This window comes from Mirounga angustirostris, unplaced genomic scaffold (assembly GCF_029215605.1).
Source record: "Mirounga angustirostris isolate CCGP_5_RB_7025 unplaced genomic scaffold, mMirAng1.0.hap1 SCAF_9, whole genome shotgun sequence".
Classification (NCBI taxonomy): Eukaryota; Metazoa; Chordata; class Mammalia; order Carnivora; family Phocidae; genus Mirounga; species Mirounga angustirostris.
In genome coordinates, this window is record NW_026991717.1 from 19,184,462 (window position 1) to 19,211,958 (window position 27,497).

The 27,497-nt window shown below is 40.3% G+C and overlaps 1 protein-coding gene across 1 annotated transcript in view; it reads right to left on the minus strand.

The window, feature by feature from the left end:
• Window positions 1-27,497, minus strand: part of CERS3 (ceramide synthase 3) — a 104,575-nt gene that overhangs the window by 68,176 nt on the left and 8,902 nt on the right. Inside the window, exon 3 of the mRNA XM_045899519.3 lies at window positions 10,040-10,213. Coding sequence (XP_045755475.1) covers window positions 10,040-10,212 — 173 coding nt within the window. The 5' untranslated portion in view covers window position 10,213. The remainder of the gene's footprint in view (window positions 1-10,039; window positions 10,214-27,497) is intronic.

Genomic DNA, 27,497 nt, shown 5'->3' on the forward strand with positions numbered 1-27,497 from the left:
TTATAATTATTATATCATCTTGATAGATTTACCCTTTTATATTATAAAATGTTCTCATTTCCAGTAACAGTTTAAAAGTCTATGAACGTCTAAATTGCCTGGCATTAGTATATAGCCACTCCGGTTCTTTTTTGGTTACCGTTTGCTTGGTATATCTTTTCCCATACTTTTACTGTCAACCTATTTATGTCTTTGAACCTCAAGTGTGTTTCTTATAGAAAGCATATAGTTGGATCATGTATTTTTAAAAATATTTTATTTATTTATTTGAGAGAGAGTGGGGGAAGGAAGGAGCAGAGGGAGAAGGACAAGCAGACTCTGTGCTGAGCACGGAGCCTGATGCAGGGCTTGATCTCACAACCCTGAGATCTTGACCTGAACCAAAATCAAAAGTCAGACACTTAACCAACTGAGCCACCCAGGCATCCCAGATCATGTATTTGTATTCATCTCTCCTATCTATGCCTTTCAGTTGGAATATTTAATCTATTTACATTCATGAAAACTACATTTAATTACTGATAAAATAGGATTTATGTCTGCTGTTTTGTTATTTGTTTTCTATATATCTTATGTCTTTGTTATTTCTCTATTCTTCAATAAGTTACTTTCTTTTGTGTTAAAGAGATATTGTCTAGTGTAGCTTTTTAATTCTCTCTCTTCCTTAAAATATTCTTCTTTTACCTTTCTTTTTAAAGATTTATTTATTTATTTTAGAGAGACAGAGAGAGCACCAGCAGGAGGAGGGGCAGGGGGAGAGGGAGAAAGTGAAGGAATCTCAATCAGACTCCCCACACTAAGCATGGAGCCTAAGGGCTTGATCTCATGAGATCATGACCTGAGCCAAAATCAAGAGTTAGATGCTCAACTGACTGAGGTACCCAGGTGCCCCAAAATATTCTTCTTTTAAAATAATTTTCTTAGTGGTTAACTAAGTATTATAATTAACATCTTCATTCATAACATCCTAGTTCAGATTAATACCAAAATAATATCAGCAATATACAAAAACTTCATTACCTCCCCTTTCTGTGCTATTAATCATACAAATCATATATTTATAAATTATGTTTTCATCAACACAGATTTATGATTACTGTTTGATGTAGTTGGCTTTTAAATCAGATAGGAGAAAAAATGTGTTACAAACAAAAACTGTGTGTATACTTTCTTTTTATTTCTTATGTAGGTGACTTTACTGGTGGTGCTTTTTATTTCTTCATATGGATTCAAGTTATTGTCTTGTGTCCTCTAATTTCAGTCTGAAGGATTTCCTTTAATATTCTTGTGGGATGGCTCTGGAAGCAACAAATTCTTTTAGTTTTTGTTCATCAGGAAATGTCTTAATTTCTCTTTCATTTTAAAAGATAGTTTTTCTCAGTTGACAGGTTTTTTTTTTTTTTTAAAGATTTTATTTATTTATTTGAGACAGAATGAGAGAGAGAGAGCACATGAGAGGGGGGAGGGTCAGAGGGAGAAGCAGACTCCCTGCCGAGCAGGGAGCCCAATGCGGGACTCGATGTGGGACTCGATCCAGGGACTCCAGGATCATGACCTGAGCCGAAGGCAGTCGCTTAACCAACTGAGCCACCCAGGCGCCCAGTTGTTTTTTTTTTTTAAGCACTTTTTATATGTCTTCCCACTACCTTTGGCCTCTATGATTGCTGATAAGAAATCAACTCTTAATCTTATTGAAGGTCTCTTATATGTGATAGATGCTTCTCTCTAGCTTTCAAGATTTGTTGCTTTTGTCTTTGAACACTTTGTGATGCATCTAGGTGTGGATCTTTAAATTTATCCTACTTGGAATTTGTTTAGCTTCTTGGATGTGTAGATTAATGTTTGTCATCAAATTTGAGTACATTTCTGGCCATGTATTTCTTCAAGTACTTTCTATCCTACTCATTTTCTCCTCTTCTTCTGGAACTCCCATTATGCATATGTTGTTAGGCTTCATGCTATACCACAGGTCTCTCAGGCTCTTTGTTTTCTTTCATTCTTTTTTTACTTTTTTTTTCTCTTCCTCAGACTGTTAACTCTTCTACTTGCTCAAATATGCTGTTGGGCACCTTTAGTGAGTTTGTCATGAGTCACTGTACTTTACAACTCCAAAATTTCTCTTTGATTTCTTTTATAATTTCTTTCTTTTTTTTTAAGTTCCAAATTTTTATTAAGATAATATTTTCTATAATTTCAAAATTTAAAAAATCATCCCTATATATGACTATATGTCTAATTACAATCTTTTTATAGTCTTGATTTGGTGAGACATTGTTCTCATTCTTTCCTTTAGGTCTTAAACAGGCTTTTCTCTAGTTCTTTGAACATGTTTAAAATAGCTGATTTAAAGTCATTATCTAGGGACACCTAGGTGGCTCAGTCACTTAAGTGTCCAATTCTTTATTTCAGCTTGGGTCATGATCTCAGGGTTGTGAGATTGAGCCCAGCATAGGGCCATGCTGTGCATGGAGTCTGCTTGGGATTCTCTCTTTCTCCCTCTCCCTTTGCACCTTTCCTGCTCACACACTCTCTCTCTAAATCATAACAATAGTGATAATAATAATAAATGAATTAATTAATTAAAAATAATAAAGTCTTTATCTTATAAGGCTAACATCTAGGTTTTGTAAGGGACATTTTACTTACAAAAAGGGGATTACTTTTTCCTTGTATTTTCTTGTTTCTTTACATGCCTTATAATTGTGTTGAAACTTGGACATGTTTAATAATATAATGTGGCAACTCTGGGAATCGGATTATCCCTCTCAGAGTTTGTTGGTTTTGTGGTTTATTATCATTGTCCATTTGTTTGTTTCATTCCTTGTTTGAAATGATCTATGAAGTCTGTATTCTCTGTCATATTTGGGCACTGGAGTCTCTACTGGATTAGCTTAACTGTCACCTAATGACTAGACAGAGATTTCCTTAAATGGCTGGAACCAATAAATCTCCCAGTCTTTGCCAAGGAGCTCTGCATACATTTTGGGGCACCCCTTCAACACTCAGCTAGGCAGCTGCCAACTTTGCCTTAGCTTTCACTTCTTTGCTCAGAGCCTCAAGATCATCTAGAGGTGAGAGCTAAGGGTCTTCTCATATCTTTTCTGGGCATGTGGAGAGCCCTGGGCATACCCAAAGCTCTACAAATTCAAGTGTCCTCTGGTTTCCAAGAATATGTCTGAGCTTTTCAAAGTCTGCTGTAGACATCTTATTTTCCAGTTTTTCTTTTTAAGTGTTTTGGTTAGTCTATTGTTTGTCCCAATTGTTATTAACAACCTCAGGTAGTTCCAAAGTTAGTCAATTGCCTCTACTTGTTTTAGACAAGCACCTTCAGGGAAAAGGCTTTTCTGACTCAGGTCAAATAAAGACAGACTTAGAATGACTGCCTTCTAGGGAACCACAAGAGAGGTCAGATAATGTTATTTCCCTAGTAGTGATGCTCTGTTCTGCTCCCTTCAATGGCTGCCAGGATACTGGTTTCCACTGAAATTACGGGCTATTGGGTTTTCAAGGCTATCACAGAGGTGGACAGGGCAGGATAGGAATAGGGCAAGTTAAAATGTCACAAAGCGGGGTGCCTGGGTGGCTCAGACGGTTAAGCGTCTGCCTTCAGCTCAGGTCATGATCCCAGGGTCCTGGGATCGAGCCCCACATCAGGCTCCCTGCTCGGCGGGAAGCCTGCTTCTCCCTCTCCCGCTCCCCCTGCTTGTGTTCCCTCTTTTGCTGTGTTTCTCTCTGTCAAAAAATAAATAAAATCTTAAAAAAAAAAAAAAGTCACAAAGCTTGTTCTTCTTTCCAAGAGTCAGCTGTTTTTCTTAAATAACAATCCCTGAATTGCTGCTAACCTTTGGTTAATTCTGAATTCTGAAAAGTTGATTTTGACAATTTTTGCTAGTTTTCTGATTGTTTTTAGGGAATAGAGAATTTTTGGAGGTCCTTACTCTGACATTTTTGTTAATTTCCAGGGTGTAGTGGTTTTAATTTGCATTTTGCTAATGACTAATGATGTTGGACACCTTTTCATGTGTTTACTTGCCATTTGTAAATTTTTGGTGAATTATCTATTCAAGTCTTTTGCCCATTTTAAAAATCAAGTTATTTCTTTGTTTATTATTGAGTTAAAGAGTTCTTTATATATTCTGAATTTAAGTCCCTCATCAGATATATGTTTTGCATATATTTTCTCCCAGTCTGTGGTTTGTATTTTTATTTTATTTATATTTTAAAAAATAACCACATAGGCATTTTTGCATATCATATAATTCACCTTTTCCAAGTATACTATTCAGTGATTTTTTTTTAAGTAAAATTACCAAGTTGTAGAATCATCACCACAAATCAACTTTAGAAGATTTTCATCATTTCAATATAATCCCTCATGCATATTTACTGTTAATTCCGTTCCCTCCCACCCCTGCCCCAGGCAATCACTAACCTATTTTCTGTCTTTATAGCTTTGTCTTTTTAGGATATTTAATATAATGGAATCATACAATAATAGGTGGTTGCTTGTGTCTGGCTCCTTTCACTAGCTTAATGTTTTTGAGGTCCATTCATGTTTTTGGATGTATTTGGAGTGCATTCCTTTTTATTACTGAATAATAATTCATTGTATGGGTATGCATACATTAACAATGTCTTTTGAAGAGCAAACACTTCAGCAATTTACCAAGGGAAATAAAAGCATGTGTCCATACAAATTCTTGTACTCAAATATTCATAGCAGCTTTATTCATAATAGCTAAAAACTGTAAACAATCCAAATTTCCAACAACTAAACATAAATAAATTGTGGTATGTCAATATGTTGAAAGACTACCCAGCAATGACAAGGAATCACGGATACATAAAACTACATGAAAACAATCTCCAATGTATTATGTTAAGTGAAAGAAGCCAGACACAAAAGACTGTGATCTAATGATTCCATCTGTAGAAATCAAAAAGGCAAATTAGGCTGACAGAAAGCATATCAGTGATTTCAAAGAGCTAGTAGGTAGGGAGAGGATGAACCATACAGGGTACAGGAGAGTTTCTCAGCTGATGGAAATCTTCTACATCATAATTGTGGTGATGGTTACACCACTGTATAGTTGTCAAAATGCATTAAATTTTGGGTGAACTTTATTGTATGTAAATCATATCTCAATAAAGCTGATTTTTTAGAAGATTTGCTTATTTATTTTAGAGAGAAAGAGAGAGAGTGCACAAGGTGGGGGCAGGGGGGCAGGCAAAGAGAGAGGGAGAGAGAAACCTAAGCAGAGTCCATGCTGAGCTTGGAGCCCAACGCAGGGCTTGAGCTCATGACCTTGAGATCATAAGATCTCAAGACCCTGAGATTCCAAGAGTTGGAAGCTTAACCTACTGCATTACCCAGGCACCCCTAAAGCTGATTAAAAAAAATAATGATATGACTCTATTCTTTCTCCAGTTCTAACAAAAGCTCTATCTTCTGCCAGGTCAGTCTATTTTAGTACTTACTTAGAGGTTTCTGTGTTTAATTAAATGCCAGAAATTTCAGTTATGAATGATCATTTAGCCCTTCATTTTTTTATAACCATGGGAGTTGAATAAAATTTTTTCTAAAATAATTTGATAACATATATAAGTCAATCCAACTTCCAGATGGACTAAGTTTCCCTGGAAATGGCCCATACATTTCAGAGACATATAAAAACAAACTAAGTATGCACCAGATGTACATAGAGCAATGTGATAGATCATAAAACATAGGGCTGCATTTAAAAAAAGAAGAAACAGAATAAGGTTTTATGGCCACACTATTTATGTCAACTAACAATACATGCATTTTATGTTTATGCACATGTTTTACTGGGTCATACAAATAAAAAACCATCAGATACATTAGAACCCAGCAGGCAGGAATGTGACGAAGAAATGGGGATAAAAGGTAATTAATGAAAAAGTTAATTCAAATCTATCAAAAAGAGGTCTTATGCAGACTGAAGAGAGCATGCTATGATTTGAGGATTATGATTAATTAATTCCCCTCTGCATAAAATGTCCAAACCAAACAAAAATTAATATGTCCTTAAAACTAACAAAATCTCAAAAAACATATTTGGCAAGCTTTTGGATAAATAATGAAATTGCTTCATTTATCAAACTCACTAGTTGAAAATTTTCATTGGGGAAACACTCATTGTTCTTACTAATAGAATAACACAAATACAAAATGCTTTAATACGGTGATGTGCTCAGTCATATTCACTCAATGCTCTCTCAAATATCAGAAATCAAAAAATAAGGAAAATTTTAAAAAGCAAAGAGGAATTGAGCCAAAAAGACTTTTGAAGTAAGGGAATACAACCAACCTCAAAGCCAGGAAAGTATAATATTCCCCTCTAGAGGATCATGTGGTAGACTAGTATATGGATCAGTATACACAATGGGTAAATATACATATCCATAGCATACTTGCTGAAATGAGGAAACGCATCTATATTAAAATCATTAATTTAAACAAGAAAGAGAAATGTGGTCTTGTTTGTTAAGATGCCCAGGCTTCAAAGACAGAAATAACATTTTTGATGAAATACGGGAAGTATATAAATATAGTTTTCTAGTTCAGCATTATCCTTCCTTTTCAAATAAATCAGGAAAATCAATCACTTCATCTAATGTAAGTGTAAATAATTATGAATATGTACTTAATTTAAAAATCTGTTTTGAAAAAGGAGAAAAGAAAGGAGTATAATAAATATTTGATAAACTGAACTGAAAAAAGAAGGGAAATGACAGGTCTTAAGTCTAGAAGGACCTTAGAGATTAACTTGCCTGAACTTTCATTTTATGGATATGGATTATAAAAAAAAAAAATGTCCAAGAGGAAGAAAAAAGAATGTGAACTTCTGCTCCCATGTAAATGGTTCAAAGTTAGGTTACTTACCAAGGAATGAGTCTCTTAGGTTTGCTACTATTGCAGAACTGAGCCTTCAGATGGCCCCATTCAGACACCCAGATAACCCCCTCTTCATCTAGCACTTCATCAGTTACTTGTGAGCCAAAAGCCTAACAATCCCAGACCCCCCTTCCTTTTTTCCAATATTCTTTTATAGAATAAAAAGAAGGCAGCCCTAGGCAGATATTAAGCATGTGAAGTTTAAATACTTCTAAACACAAACAATAACCCACTGACATAAGATCGATTCCCAGTTCCTAAGGATTAAAAGGCTCTTTGAACAGAGTTTAAGCAGGGAGTGTTATATGAAAGAACAAAGTATTTGGAGCAATGTAAGTCTCAGATAACATTTAAGTCTAATATGCATATTTTGAGACTATTTCAATTTAGGACAGTTAGTAACAACCCTTTTCAACTCTTGTAAATTGCTACAGATGGGTCATTCCACCTTCGCTTCTTTGCGGAATGAGGACATATCATTCCATCATGCGCTTATGTTGCTCAGTGGAAATGGTAGAAATGGTCGAATGTATTCATTGCACAACTAAATAAAAGAAAAAAGATCACCTTTTGATTTTACCACCTGCACCCTTGCCTTGAGCCATTCTGGGACCATAATTTACTCCGAGATAATGTGTTTATTCCACAAGTATCTAAATCTGAGTGGCTTAGATCCCATTCAGTCATACTTCAGACATATAAAAGAATGCATAGAAGAGTCCAGATAAACTAGTTAGAAAGTGCTATTCTAGACTCCCCCTACCCACCCCAGCCAACAACAACAACATACATATATATACACATATATGTCACAAAATTTATAAGGAAAAGTAGTCCTAAATACAAAGCAAATGTCAGTCACTTTCAAATGATCTACTTTGTTCTTTATCAATTCTGTCTCTCTGAAATTGCTTTTCTAGGAAGAGACATCACTTCCTGATCTTAAATGGCTCATGGCTAATACTAAAGGATAAAAATGAGCCAGCCAAATCACAACTACTGGTCACTTCATAGAATGAGAAACTGTAGTATAAACAGAGTCTAGGACAAAAGAAGAAAGCTTTCTTGTGATAAATATATCATAGGATATGCTGAAACACAGTGTCAAATTTACATGAATTTTTAAGAAAGTTCAGAAAATTACACATTCGCTAGACTTCTTTAAGCTATGTTTTCTATATTCCCAAGAGACATTAGTTAACTCTTGTCTGCTATCAGGAGTATTTCACTATGAAAGTCCAAGAAGTACTGATATAACGAGAGAATAAAAAACCAACACCCCGGAGCCTGGTATCATGGCATGTCGGTTCAAGCCCCAAATCTATCCCTTGAATACTAACCGTGTGATGTAGGCCAGATCACTTACCTCTTATTTTCTTGACTGAGATCATATCACTTGTGATTTTATATACTTCTTAAACTATAAGTCTCTACTCAAATGCAAGGTGTAACTAATATTTTATTTATGACATATGTGGCTTAGTCTAATGCAAATGATATAGAAACCTTGAAAAAGATATAAATGTACGCTTCAAAAGGCATAATCTCCTTCCCCAGTTAAATGTTCCTTACTTCTATTGCATTCAAAGAAATATGAGGCTAGTGGACCAACACATGGTTTTCTGTAGTGTCACAGAATGGAAAAAGCTAAGGCTGAGTTATTGGGAGTTAAAGCTACATAAGAAGATGGGAAAAATGACATAGAGTATGCTCAATCCCTTGGGAAGAAGCAAGAATGGTCCTAGGAATTACAAGAGGATTGGATTCCTTCCTGATTGTTGTTGGAGTGTCCTCAGCCAAGACAGAACAAGCTGGTCTTCCACAGCCGTGCTGCTTTGGCAACCAAAAGAGTTTTCTAGTTCACTGTCCTGGTTATAACATAAAAAATGGAGCTGTCCACCGAGAAGTAGGCAATCTGCAGTGTAAACAAGTAGAGGACCTGGGAGCCAAATTCAAGGATCACCACACACCACGCAAGAGAGGCAAGTATTTCAGGATAGTAGAAAGTGATTTGCTAACTTGGAAGTGCAGCGACAAAATTCTACTTTATTTATGCAATCTTTGACAAATCCAAACATGTGACTAAAAAGTAGAATTAATGGTCAAAAAGGAAGACCATTTTCAAATGTTCCCAGCTAGAGTTTAAGTGGTATCCAGGGGCTTCCTCTTCCTCTCAATAGCAATAACATATTGTTGGCTCAAGAGAAGTTGTTATTTGCACAAAAACCTTTTGGAGAGTCCATGAAACAGAGTTGGTTAAATGAACTCTTGAGATAAGGACCCTGCAAATGGTTATAAACATATGATCTGCATTACAGTTAGTCTTGGACAAAATGATCTTTATCAAATTTTGTCTTAAGTTTTTCCAACTCTGACATTCAAATATTCTTTTTGCTCCAAAAAGTTAATGTGCTAATAAGAGTTTTTTGAAATAGAGACAACTACAGAGATTATAGATGAACATTTATCTCCTGTTATCATAACACAGGTACAGTTTTAATAGAAAGGTTGAAGTAATATCTATTTTAATTAAGTTTAAAAAAAGAAAAGAAGTTTACTTTTTCTGAGAAAGCAAACTGGTATTTTTTTCTTTGATTTCCTTATACTTTGGACTGAAGGGCTGCTATTAAAACTTTCAATAAACCTTTAAAATAAACTATGCTATAAAGCAAATATTAAGTTAGGTCTTTAATGAGGCATTGTTTGCTTTTTTATAGGCATTCTAAAATGATAATGGATCCCCTAGACCCAGACTCTACTAGCATTGCCTTTCTGGGAACGTATATACTTTGTCAGACAGCATGGTATGTGGAAGATGAAGTGGGTCCCCACACTGTCAATGATGCTAACAAGCTCTGTGCTCCTTAACTTCTCTTGATCTCAGTTTTCTTCACTGTGAAACTAACACACTTGAGGAGACTGTGTTCCTAATATTTATTTATTCAGCTTCTAGATCATATTTGGTGTACATACTATTTGATGAACTCCCCCAGGAATCTGTAGCCTGTTAGTGGCCCCCTCTGAACAACAGATTATTAAAAGTTCATACCAAGATTCCAGTATTCCAGGGTTGGTGCAAAGAAGAGGCATGGCAAGTAAAGACACACAGATCCTACTTACTTTTCAAAGAAATGTCTGATAATCAGCAAGCCAAAAGCATATGGGATTGTCATGTACAAATGAGAGGGTTTCACGAAGACGAGTCCATCGTGATCTTCAAGATCTGACCACTTAATTGTTGGAGGAAGCCAGAATCTTTCCAACCAAAACCATTCTTTAAATGTCTGAAACATTCTAGAGAGATGGAAAAATAATCTGTTAGACTTGTGAAACAAATACTTAAAGTTGAAATAACATTGAGTATTATCTCTTAATCTACCTAAACCAGAGAGTTTTGAAAACAAGGCAAAAAGGGATCCTATTATTCAGTGGGTTTCATGACACTTCATTGCATTAAACAAGAATCACTCTGCCAATACTCTCAGGACAATTTTGGCTGTGGCATGGCCAACTTAAGTTTAACATACCACTGTTCACACTTTTGGCACAATGTACGTTAACATTATGGGTACTTATCTTCCTCTTCTATGACTCTATGGTATGAAAAATCATTTAATAATAATCTCTGTTACTTCAACATGCCCAAGGTCAACCTCAGGAAAGCTCCAAGTATGTATAAGTCTACATTAGTATCCTAAGAACTTCTCTAGGAAATAAAAGAACAAGCATATTTAATTTCATATTACAGTAAGTTCAAATTCGTCCATGTCAACAAATACTGAGATTCTATTATTTGTCAACCACTGTGCTAGGCACTGAAAATACAAAGATTAAGAAAATGGCATTCTTGCCTTAAGGACCTTATAGTCTTGTGGACAAGGCCAGCCTGAATACCTAGATGATTTTGACATAACCTTTTTTAGGTACAATAAAAAAGGTACAGGATGCTGTGGGAACAAGATGATGGACACTGAGCCCAGCCAGGAAGTGTCAGAGAAAGATCATTGGAACAGATGATTCTTGAGACGTCCTGAACAAAAAGGGGAGATAAACCAGGGAAAGGCAGGAAAATGGGGGAGGAGGGAATAGAAGTTTTAAGGAGGGAAAATGCTATGATCAAGTAACCAGAAACATAGACGAAAACGGAATTAGATGTTCTAGTCTCATTGTTTAAGCATGAACAACTTTTAGTCTTGACATTTTGACCCTGAGGATGTTTTGATTTCATCTTTTAATAGCCAATCCGAGAAAGGAATCAAAATGTCCTCAGATTCACAATAGGGAGGCTAAGAAACAGGAGTGATGGGAGTGGGCTAAGGACAGAGAGAGCAGGAAGGCTCCACGAGAGGTGAGGATCAGAGGGTGAGGTCCTGACGTTACAGATTTCCAACTTCAGATGAGGAGGAATTCCAGAGTGTGGACCCTGATTCCCTTCAGAAATATCTATTCCACAAGCAACAGCTGAAGCCTGGTAAGATAATTCCTTGCTTCATTACGTCCCCCATCCACTGTTAAGAGATGAGCTCAGTCTGAAGTAGCACTAACTCAGTTACACCCACACCTGCAAGGCTTGTGGGCAGAAAGAGAAAGGCTGCCTTCTTTTTCATGTGTTAATCATTTCTACTCTGGGGGAGGGTGCATCCCATTAAGACAGTTGCAAAATTGTGCAAATATGGTGGAATGAAGATAATCGAGAAAGACTTGTTGAATATTTCCTCTCTATCTGGCTTCGTAGGCCACAGAAAGGAAAGAGGGTGATCCTGGACTCAGGGAACTTATGAGTGAGCCAGGGCTCATGTGGATCTGGACTCGGGAGGAGGCAGGGGGAGCAAGTGAAAGAATTGTCAGGAAGGGAAAATCACACACTTTGGTAAGGGAACTGGGGATTCAAGCTCAGTTGCCCGGGCCATCTGACATAACTGACTGAAAGCAGAGATGAAGAGAGGAAATCTGTTTTGAATGCACAGCCAGATCCAGGCTTACACCTTGAGTCAAACTCCAGCTGAAATTCAAACTTCCTACAGATCTCAGAAACCAACTCTGGCCACGGGAGTCTCCCTGTAATGGGCAAATCTTGGCCTTGACCCTCATCACATCAGAATCAGCTACACCTGCAAGGGCAAAGATATATATTTTTTTTCACCAGAAGTTCGCCTCAGCACATTCATTACTTGATTGTCTCCAGATTTAATAGTCTAGGGCTCAGGGAACAAACAGCAAGGGTGATGAGTTGGTTTTTCTCTTGATATTGGTATAACAGTTGTTACACAAAAATAGCTTGCTAACTCCTAAAATGCGACTCCAGGCAGCACAGATTATTTTGTCCAGAATGTAACATAACTAAATAAATAGTTTACAGTGGTTATGTAAGGGTTGCCACTCTAAATAATGCCCTCGTGCATCATATGCAAGCAATGAATCGAGATCCATTGAAAGCCATAATAATGTTAATACCCCACAGCCTAAAACATTTAAAGGGAAATAGAATACAGAAGTTGAGGGTGGCCCCCTGGAAATGTAGTTCAGACTGAGAAAAAAATAAATCTAATTATTTATTCTTTCTTTAGGTGCTGCCAGCAAATATCAATTATTGCTGTTAATCAAAACAATTAAGAATCCCTTCTTTGGGCGCCTGGGTGGCTCAGTTGGTTAAGCGACTGCCTTCGGCTCAGGTCATGATCCTGGAGTCCCGGGATCGAGTCCCACATCGGGCTCCCTGCTCAGCGGGGAGTCTGCTTCTCCCTCTGGCCCTCCCCCCTCTCATGTGCTCTCTCTCTCTCAAATAAATAAATAAAATCTTAAAAAAAAAAAAAAGAATCCCTTCTTCACACCATAAACAAAGCACAAACCTACATATAAGGGCTAAAACTTTAACACTCTTAAAAGACTAGATAAGAGTAAATAGTCATGACCTTGGTTTAGGCAAAGCCTCCTTACATATGACACCAAAAGCACAAACAAAAAAATTAAGAGAAATAGATAAATAGGACTTCATCAAAATGAAAGCCTTTTGTGAGCCAAGGAACACCAACAAGAAAGTGAAAAGACAACCCACAAGATGGGAGAAAATACCTGAAAATCACACATCTGATAAGGGATCTGCACTTAGAATAGAGTAAGAACTCTTGCAACCCAATAAGAAAAGGACAAATAATCCAATTCAAAAATGGGCAAAGAATCTGAATTTGAATTATTTCACCAAAGAAGACAGACAAATGGCCACTAAGCTCATGAAAAAAATGCTCAACCTCATTTCCATTGAGGGAAATGCAAATCAAAACCACACTCCGAAGACTGTTCACACCCACTAGGATGGCCATCATCATGAAGATAAGTGCTGGCAAGGATGTTGAGAACATGGCTGGTGGGAAAGTGAAATGGTACAGCTGCCATGGAAGACAGTCTGGCAGTTCCTTGAGATGTTAAACGTGGAGTTACCATATGACATGTAAGCATTTGAGAGAGTATTCAAGGGGATTGAAAGGATTCATGCTATGACATGGATGGCTTTTGAACACACGCTAAGTAAAAGAAGCCAGACACAGAAGGCCACATAAGCATGTGATTCCATTTATATGAAATGTCCAGAAGAGGTAAATCCATCGAGACAAAAAGTGGGTTACTAGTTCCTCAGGGTGTAGGAAGGGAGTGTGGGGAGAAATGGGGAGTGGCTGATGATGGGTACAGGTTTTCTTTTTGGGGTTATGAAAATGTTCAAAGATTAAAATGTGGTGTTGGTTGCACAACCATGAATATACTAAAAAAACACTGAATCGCACACTTTAGATGGATGAATTGGATAGTCTGGGAATTATATCACAAAAAAGAAAAAAGAAAAACTGTTAAAAAGCCCCCTCAGTTTCAACCCTTTTAACCCAGAACTCATCCTGAACTTCATGCTAGAGCTTCCCATTATTTCATTTATGGGGCTTAAGTTTTACCCCTCAAATTCACCTGTGTCCACGAACCCAGAAAAGTAATTAAGTGAAGGAAAGACTATATCCAGATTCAGATTTCAGCATGATTGAAAGTTCATGACTTTCTGTGGGAAAGAAATAGCATGCTTTACAAAGCAAGAACAGATTAACTCTCCTGAAGGAGAAGTGACTCTCCTAGCTGATGGCCTCCCTGGGTGTAAGGGTATTTGGTAGACATCCACAAGCCGACATTTTAGCTCTAGCAGTGGGCTTTAAAAATCTAGGCTACACCTCTAGCCAGCTTCTCTACCATCCTGTTATTTCTCTCAGGATGAGGTCAGAGGCTAACCACAGAGAAAATAAGCTGAAGAGAACTGGGGCCAGCAGTCTCTGGGCCACTTCGGTTTACTAGCAGGAAACAAATCACAGTCTCTCAGTCTCCCGCTAGCTGCTCCTAAGGCCACAAGCCTGTACCAGCACGTCTAGCCTCCTTCATAGCCTCCTTTTCCTGACCCTAATATACTGGATGTGCCATTTTGGAGGTAGTCCCGCATCCGGCTCTCAGAGCAGCAGGGGAAATCACCACTGTGGGGGGAGTTGGTGTACCGTTCCCACTGTGAGAGCCAAGGTGGACCATCCTCCATCTGCTGACAGTTGGTTGGGATGGCTCAGGCTTGGCCAGTTGGATGCTTTCCTCAGGACAGTGAGTCTGGAGCAGACAGCGATATCCAGCAACAGCAGATGGCATCCTGCTCAGGCTGCTGCTGCTGCTGAAGACAGTTGTCATCTCTCAGCTTTTTGGCCTTCCTGACTGCCCTTGTTTCATGGTTTCCACTGTCATTCAAGTCTGGTCCATGAGCCTTCCTTCAGGGCTGTGAGTCCCTTCCGATGAAGTCCTTTGCTTAAGATAGTAAGAGGTGGATTCTGTTGCCTCTAACCAAGAGGTCTTAAATGGAGAATAAGGAACTGGGGGCATTTGTCAGTTCCTCCTTCTGATCTCATCTTGCTGACAATGGGCACTCATGTATCCCCTTTCCTCTGCCCCCCCCACCCCGGTATTTTTGCTCCTATTCTGCCTAAGTTTCAAATCTCACAGTGACATTATTAATAGTCACCACTTAAGATATTTTCCAATGTAAAAGAGGGTGCTGGCTTCTTTGACACAGCCTTAAATAGGTGCTTGGTAGATGACAAGACATTTGCCTACCCAGCGAGTAGAGCAATACCTTTATGCCGTGTTAACTAAGTATCACAATATTTCAATAATAACCGGGAGGGGGGGAAGGACATTAGAAAATATTGACACAGGGAAGTACCTGCATTTTTTCAGAGCCCACAGGTGACTGCTCTAAGAACAGTCCTGAGCATTTGCAACAATGAATCTGTCATTCAAGGCCCCTTTCCCCATGGCTCCTTCACTTCTTAGATAGTCAGAGAAGCGCACTGATTCTCACAGTCAGTTCGTAGCCCACCTCTCATTTTGATTCTAGGCCTTTCTGGCAAATGAAATACTGTCAGCTCTGTTGACGACTCTTCTATCTCTGCTTGGTATGCTTTTTAAGCAAAGGTATTTATTTACTCCTTGACTACTCCCAGCGCTTTTTTTTTGTTTCCTCATCAGCTACTCAAAAGTCCCCTTTTCCCATCCTGTGTCCATTCTCTAAGTACCACAACTCTTATTTATATAAAAATATCTGAAGGAACTGTACTATTTACATTAAAAATATCTGATGCTCTTTTTAAAAGTAAGAAATATGTGCAAGGGGGCACCTGGGTAGCTCAGTCGTTAAGCGTCTGCCACCAGCTCAGGTCATGATCTTGGGGTCCTGGGATCGAGCCCCGCATCAGGCTCCCTGCTCCTCAGGAAGCCTGCTTCTCCCTCTCCCACTCCCACTGCTTGTGTTCCCTCTCGCTGTGTCTCTCTCTGTCAAATAAATAAATAAAATCTTAAAAAAAAAAAAAAAAAGAAATATGTGCAAGAAAAATACCTTCGGTTATTTCTTTATACTTTGCGGAAGAATCGGTATTGGAGGTGGCATTATAGCCCAGCTGTGTTTTCCCACCTGCCAATACTGTGGAAGTTTTAAACCCTATTTTCAACTCCAGCTGCCAGTAGTTTGCAGGAAGACAATCTCCCTAATGTAGGTTTGTATGACTCATTATTTTCTGACCTCATGGATACAGAACCCAACAGGGTGAAGGAAGCCTGTTGAGCCACTTTCTCAGATGAACACCATTAAATCTGACCTTAGGACTGAAGAAATAAAACCATCTGGGCCACAAGTTTATCACTATTCGAAGCAACATTTTTGCAAAGTACAAAAAAAATGTGGCACTCGAACCCTTGCTGAGGTAAGAACTCTGAGTCAGGCTGAAGTTTTGGGCCAATTATGAAATTCTGGTAATTATCCATGCAATACCTACTGTAAATAACCACATCGCCTTAGAAGATAACTCTACAGAACATATCTCTATTTAGTCAGAGGAGGGTGACAAGAGAGTGTCTCTACAGAACAGAACACAGCTCTCCGAGAAAGGCCAGTGACAGGAAGTGGGAAATTAGGCAGACAACTCTAATTGAATTAAAGGTGTATTTCGGAGTGATAAAGCAAAAGAAGGACACGTTGGAATCAATGCTCATGATCTGAGAGTATCATTATGGTTGGAGGAGGTGAGTTGGCAAGAGCTTTGGAGACTGGGTGACCAGCTTGATTATGGTGGGATCAGGGTTCCCTAGTGACAGAAAGGCAGCTCCAGAAGAGCAAGGACCTTGCCTGGCTTGTTCACTGTTGTATGCCCAAGGCTTGCCACACAGTAAACACTAAACAAGTATTTGTTGCATTCAACAGAAGGGTAACTGAGGCTGGAATGGACTTTTGAATACTCCAGGAGTGATGCTCTAGCCAAAAATGGTATCTAGTTTAATTATCTACAAACAATCTCATTTTTATCAGTTGCAAAACAATTTTTAAAAATTTGGTTTAAGGGTATCAGGTAAACATGTTTATCCACATTTAATCTATTTGTGTTCTCTTTGGAACGAACTCTACCAACTCAGCCAAAAAAACTGGTTATGCCTTCAAGATAAAACACAAAGGAAAACATTAGCAGCTACTTGCTTCCTGCCAATAGTGTAAGGACTGAGCAAACTATAAATTCCAATTCTAAAAGCATTTTAAATTGTGCCATTTCAAATGGGTAAGACAATGCAAATGATAGGGCAACTTACCTTTGAGGGATATTTACTATGATTGAGTTAGTGCATTAAAAATCTATAAATGCCTGGGCTTATCGTAAGAAAAACAAACCAACAAACCCTATACTTTGTGTAGAGAAGTAGTTAACTTGCAACAAGATAATAAGTAATTCTCTCATTTTAAATTTTACCATTATAACAGTTTAAAGCCTTGAAGGAATTCAAAACAGACCCACAGATTAAAAAAAAAAAAAAGAACAATTCAGAGTATTTGCAAACAAAACCAGGTGTCACCTCAAAGATATCATTGAGGGGTATCAGGATGTCCTGAGTTTCCAATCATTCTGCCTTTTAGTTATAGTCCCCCCTACACCCCCGCCCCCAGGTTTTACCTGGGCATGTTACTGCCCTGCCACGTGAGACAACATTTCCCAACGTTCCCTGTGCCTAGATGTGGCCATGCGTGACTACATCTGGGTCAAAGGCACAGCAGTGACATTGATTTGAGTAATCTCCTTAAATACCAAGCTGTGTGTCCTGGCTTCTTTCTTTCTTCCTTCCTAATAACTGAAAATAGGATGACAGGGTATAGGAGCAATCTTTGAGGCCAATTAGCCCATTTTCACATATCTAGACAGTTACATACAAGAGAAATAAACTCTTACCTGCTGTAAGTCATTGAATTTTGAGTCCTTTTTGTTTTAAAAGCTTAGATCATAATTCTAACATGTAGGGGAAAATATGAAGGAGAAGTAAATAAGTACTATATTGCTGTATTGTATTATATTGTATTACATTGTTTCCAGGCAGGTTATAAAATCTGGAGACATCTGCTCATCAAAATACTGTTTAGAGAATAAAAAGGAGACCTACAGACTGGGAGAAAATATATGCAGTATTTGCAATAGGAAGCAACTGTATTTACAATATATAAAGAGCTCCTGAAATTCAATAATAAAAAAAAATCAGGGGACTTCTTCTATAAGTCATTTGGGGGCCTGTATTTCCATTAATATTCTGCCTACTGGGGAGCATTCTAAGTATTTGCTCTGCCTTCAGGGCTTCTTGTATGGAGCCGGTGCCAATTATCAATTTATTGCCTCTCAAATCCCAAATTCACTCTTTTTACCTGCTGTGTGAAATGGTCTGGCCCATTTCCTATTTTCCCTTTGCCAGCTAACCCTGGAGCTCTGTCAGTAGAGGACGGTGGAGAGACACTGCAGGATGAAAGGGTTTTACTTCCTGACTCTGGTACGTTCCCAGAATGGTTCCAGGAGCCCCCAGCAGCCAGCAGATTCTACTGGCACCCCCCTTAGGAGTTTTGTAGCAGAGCTCCTCCAGTGAGACACTTTACAGTGAAGAGCCCTCCCCAGCACCCCAGAGGGCAGGTATCTGGCAAGTTCCAGGGGGCTGCTTTCCAGACTATTCCACTGATACTAGGGGTAACTCCTCTGTACCCTCCCCAACTGGTCTGCCCCTCAAGGGGGTCCGTGCAGGGTGGTGTTTCCTTGCACGCTCTAGCTCAGCCCCAAGGGTTATAAGTTTCCTATAGCAGTGATCCCTATATTCTATAGAGTTCTTCCTATTGGCCAATGCTTCATTTCTCCAATCTTGATTGATGGAAAAGTCCAACCTTCTGTGCTTAATCTAATACTAATTCATGAAAGCTCAAGTTATTCTGAAAAAGTTAAAAAAAAAAAAATCCTCTGAAGTTCAAATGAGAAGGGTGAGTCTTCTCATTTTTCCCTTCTAGTACTGTGTGCAGGGTTTGCTTGTAGATTAAATGATGACTTGAGATGTCAGGAAGATGTGCTTCTGTCCCTTTATTCCTATCTCCATTTTAAAGCTTAGGTTAATGTCCCCAGGAGCCACCTATCACTTTCTACCAGGGCAATAATTCTTCCCTGTTAGTAAACATAACTGGGATATTTTCCCAGCAAAACTAATAAATAAACCCCTAAAATGCCAACTAGGCACTTGGCATCTGTATGGGGTCAAGTTCTCTTTGAAGCCAGGGCTATCCCCTAGTGCTATTCTCTTCAGGCCATGTTTCTCTTGGCTCTGTAATAAAATTTCACAGTATGCCTTGATCTAGGGTCCTAACTTAAATCACCCCTTCCTAACTTAAATACTGAGCCAATGAAGTTTAATTCCTAGAAAATGACAAGTTACTGTTTGCTGTTGTGTGCAGAAGAAACCCCACCTGGGAATGGCTTTGCTGTCCTAAGCAGCCCCAGCCTCCTTTGGAGGCAGCTCCTCAGGGCCCTAACCCATCTCTGCACACTCCTCTAAAGGAGAAGCTTGTAACCAGCCCCCAGGCCATTGGGCCCCCCTGTCTACTTTTCCAGGCTTGCGCCTCCCTTCCCCTTCACTTTGAGATCCCACAAGCCAGGTCTGCTTTCTGACTCTTGAGCACAAGACAAAGTTCTTTCCTGCCTTCAGGCATGTGTGTTAACTATTCTTTCTACCAGACACCTTTTACCCATTTTTACCCAACTCTCTCCTCCTTATCCTTCAAGCTTCAACTTAAGCCTCCCTAAGATCTCCTTCCAGACTTTCCATGACCCCTTCCCCCCCCCGCTCCAAATCTAAACAAAGTACTGCCATCATTCTGTGTTCTTTTCCTTCATAACCTGTATCAAATGTGTAATTATATGTTTGTATGTTGATCCAATTGAAGTCTGGCCCCTTCCTCAGACTTCAAGATGCATGAGAGTAGGCATGATACCTGTTCTGCTCACAACAGCATCCCTAAGTTGGCATACCATAGGTGTACAAACAGTAAGTGCTCAACAGATATTAAGGGAGTCAGTATATAGCACGGTGGTCAAGCGCATGCATTTTGGAGCTGGATTGCCTGAGTTTAAGGCCTCGTTTTGACTCTTCAAGAACCACGTGCCCTTGGACAACTAACTTAACGTCAGTTTCTCCATCTACAAAACAGAGGTGATAACTGATAACTTCCCTGATAGGGTTGTTAAGATGATTAAGGGAGTAAATATTTGTAAATCACTTTATCACGTGCCTGTTAAATGATCAATTGGAGGGACACCTGGGTGGCTCAGTCAGTTAAGCGTCTGCCTTCGGCTTGGGTCATGATCCCAGGGTCCTGGGATCGAGTCCCGCATCGGGCTCCCTGCTCCGCGGGGAGCCTGCTTCTCCCTCTGCCTCTGACTCTCTCTCTGTCTCTCATGAATAAATAAATAAAATCTTTAAAAAAAAAATGATCAATTGGAGTTGAGCAGTAAAGACCATTTGCCCTTCTAAAGAGAGGAGCTAAATGAACTTTCAGGTCCTAAAATTCTGTAACTGACACCTGTTAAATTAAAAGAAGTTATTTTAAAATAATATACAGTGCTGTGATATAGTTAAAACTTTTACATTTTAAAAACAGCATAAATGATACCATCCCTTAGTGTAACCAAATTTTAGGAGTCACTAAAATGTTCAAGCCTACCTCGGGATATATGTGAAACTGGGCAAAAAATATGTGTAAGCTATAGTTAATAAATAATACTTCAGTGTTCATAATAATGATTTTTTAAAAATCTGGAATGTTTAAGTACATTTCGAAATGTTAACTCTATGCAATAACATTCAGCTAATACTAAAAATTATGGTGAATTTTTTTACCAACATGGGAAGAGTTTAAAAAAAACAAAATTCAAAATTATATCTATATTTAATTATATGACGGCATATGATTTCATTATTATACTTCTTTATACATATACATCTAAACGTGTGTGTGTGTGTAAAAGCAAACTGAAGAACACATGAAAAAAGGGTAAAATCCTTAGTGTTGAAAATTTATAAATTATTGTTACTGTTGATAATTTGTTACTATTGATCCAATATTAGGAACATTTATAATTGATTTCTTATTAATGATTCGAGTCAACAAAGGTACATTTTGTTCTAAAAATCATACAATCATCCAGTCCAGCCCTATTGATATGAAGAAACAGTCCCAGGAAAAATACAGGGGCCTTGTCCAAGCAAATCCAGGAAAGCCAGTGTTTTCCCAATACACACACAGGTGCCCCTTACTAAAAAGTGTTATTAAGGTGATTTATTTTGCATTAATATTTTGAGACAGTAATTTTTTCATGTAAATGTTTCATATAGAAAAGCTAATACCTGATTTGAAGTAAGGCAAGTTTGTTACCTACATAAAATTTCTCCCAGCCTTCTTCTTATACATGCAAAAGCTAACTACCAGAATCTTTTGTATTCTAGCAATTTCAGAGAAAATAGAGTGTGTTTCCATAGTCAGTAGAAAGACAGGATCTTGAGGTCTATCTATAAACTGACTTCAGGGGCGCCTGGGTGGCTCAGTTGAGTGTCTGACTCTTGGTTTCGGCTCAGGTCATGATCTCAGTGTCATGAGATCGAGCCCCGCGTCAGGCTCTGCACTCAGCGAAGCAGGGGACCCTGCTTGAGATTCTCTCCCTCTCTCTGCCCCTCCCTCCTCTAAAAAAGTAAATAAAAAATAAATAGATTTAAAGTGACTTTAGGGGCGCCTGGGTGGCTCAGTTGGTTAAGCGACTGCCTTCGGCTCAGGTCATGATCCTGGAGTCCTGGGATCGAGTCCCGCATCGGGCTCCCTGCTCGGCGGGGAGTCTGCTTCTCCCTCTGACCCTCCTCCCTCTCATGCTCTCTGTCTCTCATTCTCTCTCTCTCAAATAAATAAATAAAATCTTTAAAAAAAAAATAAAGTGACTTTAGATTCTGAAGGTAATAAACGTAAGACAGAAAATGCAGTTTAAGGAGGCAGTATTCACCAAAATGTCATTCTTCCAGATGCCTCTTCACCTTTATCACCTCTCTGCTATATCTCTGCCCCAGCTGCTAATTGAAAGAGATTGCCAAAGACCAGCTCAAGGCCAAGAAAGAGGTAAGTGACCAAGGAAGTTTACTTAGACTGGTAACATGGATAGGAACTTGCAGAAAAACAGGTGTGACTGAAATCAGTAGATGTGAAGCAAAGTTACAGAATAGATAAGTCTTAGAAGGATATAAATCCTAGGGTTCAAAGAGAACAGATCTAAGCTGGTTGGGAGGGACTCTATGAGAAAGTTACACAGGATCGACTGTTCACAATTCTGCCTTCAAAGGCAGAATTCCCTTCCCTCTTTTTTTTTTTTTAGTTAAATTTAGAAATCTACAATGTAAATTAAGAGTTGGGTAACTAAGCAATGCTGTTGCAATGTAAAGAAATGTTAACCCAATTAGCATCACGTCAGCATCTCCTTTCCAATTGCTATTAAATATTTTGCTCCTCTCCATCAAGTCCTTCCTCACAAGCTCTCCTCCCTGGTCTGGTGAGTCACACATCTTGCTCCACAAATTACCCTGTTATTAGTCTCAGGCACAAGTGAGTGATGTAGGCAAGAGCAAGGGGGCTGGGAACCTTGCTGACAGTGACTCACTCACAGAGAAGCCTAAGGAGAGGCCCTGATTCTGCCTCAGTTCTCCCATCTGAGAGATGAGAGGATTGACCTAGAGTCTGCAAAGCCCTCCTGGGGATAACGGAAGGGTGCTGGAGGAGCTCTCCCACCAGGTAGTCCCAGGTAAGAAGAGTCAGCAAGACTGCCATACACACTGCAAGCCTGTAATTGATGAATAAAATCAAAAATGAAAAAAAGAAAAAGAATGTAGTGCTTCACATACCACTTCAAACAGCCGGAAAACTTGAGAAAGAACTATGGCTTTAGAGTAAGAAAGCCCAGGTTTGAGCTCCAGCCCTGGCTCTTAAAACTAAGTGACCTTGGGAGGCGGGGTGCCTGGGTGGCTCAGCAGTTGGGTGCCAGACTCTTGATTTTGGCTCAGGTCATGATCTCAGGGTCATGAGATGGAGCCCCACTTCAGGCTCCGTGCTCAGTGGGGAGTCTGCTTGGGATTCTCTCTCTCCCTCTTCCTCCGCCCCTCCCCCTGCTCTCTCCCTCTGGCTTCCCTCTCTCTAAAATAAATAAATCAATCTTTAAAAAAAAAAAAAACAACTAAGTGAACTTGGGCAACTCAGTCTCTCTGAATTCTTTGCTGTCTCACTTGCTCAATGGTGCTAATTCTACCTTTCACAAAGACCTATCGCAGATTAAGAGTGATTCGGTATGTAGAAACTCCTGAACACAGTAAAGTCCTGGAGCTATGTTATGGAGTCACATTATCTTATTATCTTCACCTTATTGGGTCTGGGCAAGAATCCCATGTCAGGTGGGTTTAAACAGTAAGATTAAAGGCTAAGTTTAAAAAGATTCCCCAAGGGAGAGTAACGGGTCACCCCTGCCCCTTCACAGATGCATTCTCCCCACGATCTCCACATCTCTCACTGCAGGGGAAAGAACTGGTTTCATATCCTAAACAGAAAACCTAGGGACAGTTCTGGAGAGGCTGTACTACACAGTGGCATCTAGTTCAGACCTTGCGGATGATCAGACTCACCTGGGATGATACCCAGACTAACCCCCCACAACACCCTGGGGTAGGATTTCTAGGACAGGACATGCGGGAACCCAAGGACTACTGGCTTATCGAGGAAGAGGGGTTTGGAACTCTTAATGACCAACCTCACCCCTTTCCAGCTACCTGAGCTAGAACAGCACATGACTTTCTTCCAAGCCTGGAATTCCTCATCCATAAAATAGGAATAATATTTCCTATTTCTGTACAGTCTAGGTCAGGATTAAATAAGGTCATGTGTCTAAATCACTCTGTGCAACGTGGGGCAGATAGTGAGTGCTGTAGGTGTTAGGACTGTCACTATTTACATTTCCTCATCAATGGCACCACAGACTTGCAGGTGGCCCAACACTCAGGCCTCATTCACTGATTTCCGACAATCCCATAGTCAGTGTGAAGGTCCCCCAGACCGAGTGTCAGAAAGGCACTTCTGAGGGATGAATGTAACCACCTGACAGGGTAACTCATTTCCTCAGTGACAGCAGGATTTCCTTCAACACTGGAACCCAACCAGGACAGTATCACAAAGGAATCATTTTACAAAAGATAGTAAAACCTACAGAAGGGCGTGGGGCCACCTCTTGATCAAGAAGGAATTTCGAACATCCCTCTCACAGAGGAGGAGGAAGCCGAGTTACTTTTAGGGAAGGACTTGGGGTTACTAAGGCACACTGATGAAGCAAGCCCCAAAGTTTAATGTTTTAAAAATATATGCTTATGTAATAGTTAAAGGCAGGGTTTCCTGTCGCACAGCCTGCTGCCCCCGCAGAATGAAGCAGTCTTTGGAAAAACGAGATGACAAAGATTCTAGTAATCTTGAGATGAGGGTGAGGTGCGGTTGGCGGGGGAGCCTATAGTAGAGGGCAGGAAAAAAATCTCAATTGCTCATTCTCCACAGCTTTCTTCACTGACCCTGAAATCACAAAAAAAGTTAGAAGGAGAAAAGGCAAGATTTCCTTACGGCAAGAACTGCTGGTGTGGGGCTGGGAGATTAGCACCTGCTGGAACAGTCAGTTTGCTCCCTTGAGTAGATAGGGATGGGTCATCTCTCTTCCTTGGCAGGGAGAGCTGCTTCCTCTGTCCATGGCCACTAGTCCTTGCTATTGATTCACTATAGGAAAATAATTCATAAGATCTCAAAACTGAACAGAATGAGTCATTCCTGTCCAGTCTCAGTCTACTGCAAGAAGCCCCTTAAAGAAAAAAAACATATGTATAACGCCCAGATTTTAAGTAGCTAGGGGGAGAGACAGAGACAGAGAGACAGACAGAGATCAAGAGAGACAGAGACAGAGACTTAATGCAGGGCATCTGCAGAAGGGAAATATTTCACTTATTCATTTTACTGTTTTTGATGAATGATTAAACCCATGGCTTCAAACTTAGAGCTATTTTGCCTGCAAAAGTGTCTGGAAGGAAAACATCCTGGGGATATTGTATGAAAATGTAACACATTATTTAAAAATAAAAATTTCGGGGCACCTGGGTGGCTCAGTTGGTTAAGTGTCTGACTTCGGCTCAGGTCATGGTCTCAGAGTCCGGGGATCGAGCCTCCGTCAGGCTCTGTGCTCAACGGGGTGTCTGCTTGTCCTTCTCCCTCTTCCTTTGCCCTCCCCCCACTTGCCCTCTCTCTCTGATAAATAAAATCTTAAAAAAATAAATAAATAAAAATTTCCCTAAGTTTCCAGACATTTCAAACAAACATTCTTTCCAAGACAGTATCCTTAACTTTCTCTCCAATACATTTTTATGTAATTTTCATTTTGGTCTCTCTGATTTCTATCAATGCAAATCAATGCTATGAATGAGAGAAAACACTGTGCTAACATATATAGAGTTTCCTACGTCAGGGCCACATCTTGTGCATGGCCAATTCCTTTTTCCCTGGGGGACATAGGTCGAACATGTGTCGATGTGATTTTCTGGCTACTCCTCTATTGATCCTGACTTGGGGGCTCTGGGCTCCTCAGTCTTCTTTTTTAAAGTCCTTTCTCTTTAAGCTAAGATTTATCAGGTATTTCCCCAAATTTTTTCTGCCATGAAATATAGTTGGCAGAAGTGCTAGTGGGAATGACTAGTCTGAATCAGGTGAAGCAGGACCACGTGTGATCCTAGAGAAGAGCAGAGGTGGGACTGGAACAGAGATGACCCACAGGGTAGGTTGCCGGCTCCATGTGCTGTATGAGGGGATTCAGAGTTCCTCCTCTGTGTCGGTCCTGTTAGTGACATTTCAATATGGATATCTTAAGGTCATTGTGAAAGAGAGTCATGTTCTGGAAGAAAGTGAAGGCGAATGGAAGGATCACATGATATTCAACAGCAAGTATCTCAGGTGCAAGCATTGTCTGAAACATACATAAAATCAACTCCTCTAAACTTGTGTCCAGTCTCTTAAAATATACCAAGAGATCCCTAGCGGAGCCGCAGTGAAGTCCTTTTGTTCCAGGTGGGGAGGGAGAGCCCTGGATGCTTCTCTTCCCTGCCACGCAAAGCTGTTTCTCAGTAAATTTGTCTTCCTGTTAGTTTACAGGGTCGGGAATGTTACTCAGCTGCCACCTTACGAAATCTGAGCAATTTCAACCTTGCCATGCTGTTAGGTGGAAGTTTCCAGGGCGTGGTGATAAAGAGGAGTCACATTTACATATTCCATAGCAATTCTGAGACTGCTCAGCCTCTGTCGCTCTCTCATGCATCTCTCAGTGATATCATTAAGCACTGACAGTGTACAGAGGGCGCTGAGCTTCAGGCCCAGGAGAAGCCCCACCCTTACACGTTGGCCTTGTTTGAAAAGACCCCAGTCTGGCCTTCCTCTGGCCATACCTCCCACTGGCTGAGGAGTCCATAGACCCAAGGCTGCCTGCCCACCCACACACCATACCCCCTTTCTAGACTTGCTAGGGGTACCCAGGATCCTAGAATTCCCTGCCTAAACCCCTCCAAGACCACTTTCAAGGCCTGCATGGACCCTCCGCCAGGTCTGTCCTCTGAAAAGTGACAGCACAATATACCCCTAGGCCTAGGGATGGCCAACAGGAGACTGTTGGGGAGGAGACAAAGAGACTCACACTTGGACACACAGACACACCGAGGGGTCTGCACGCACGTGCACTGGGCTTCTAGCCAAGCAGGACAATTCTGGGGCTGGGAAGGGGGACAAGGCCAGGCTGAGGGCCAGGCAACTCCACATGTCCTCTTGCCCTAGGCCCCTCCAGTGCGGGGGGCGGGCCTGTCCACAGGGCCTCGGGGTAGGTGTGCAACTCCAGAAGCCCCAGGAATTCTGGAAGCCAAAGACGGATTCAGGCTGAGCAGCCACCAGCCGCTGGCAGCATGACCGAGACAGAAATCCTCAGGTAACTTCCGAAGGTCCAGCTCAACCACTCCTCCCCAGAGAAAGCGCCTTCTTTGTTAGCAAAAAGTAGTTTATTTACTCCGGCTTCCCCGTGCTTCCCCGTACCCGCCCACCCCAGCAGGTTACTGCTTCCCTATTTACTCTTACCTCACAGAAAGTAAGCAGGGGAAATACATTTGTGATCGATGGGGTTTGTGTTTAGCGTAACTTTTGGTAAGAAGGTATAGAAAAGTATAGGCTAAAAGGCAGGGGTGGGGTGGGCCTTGGTCATGAACCCCTTCTACATTCTCTACTGATTCACTGGGATTTGGTTAGGCGGGAGGTGGGGCGAGGGCCCACGCCGACGAGCACTGTTGGTGCAGGGCCAAGTGTCAGGGACGTGATCCAGAGGCCCAGCGGCTGTATCACCTGCTTTCGCAGCTGTAAACTGGGAATAACAGCACCGTCTCTTCACACACCATGACAGAAGTTCAAGGCAACACTTACAATTATAACTAACAACCGGCACGCATCTCACAATGAACACGATTTCTTTCACCAGCATTTGCTCATTGTATCCTCACCACAATAATCATTATTCATACCCCCAATTTACACACGCGAAGAGAAGTTTAGAGGGATCAAGTGATCTGCTCCAGGTGACCCAGAGCCAGA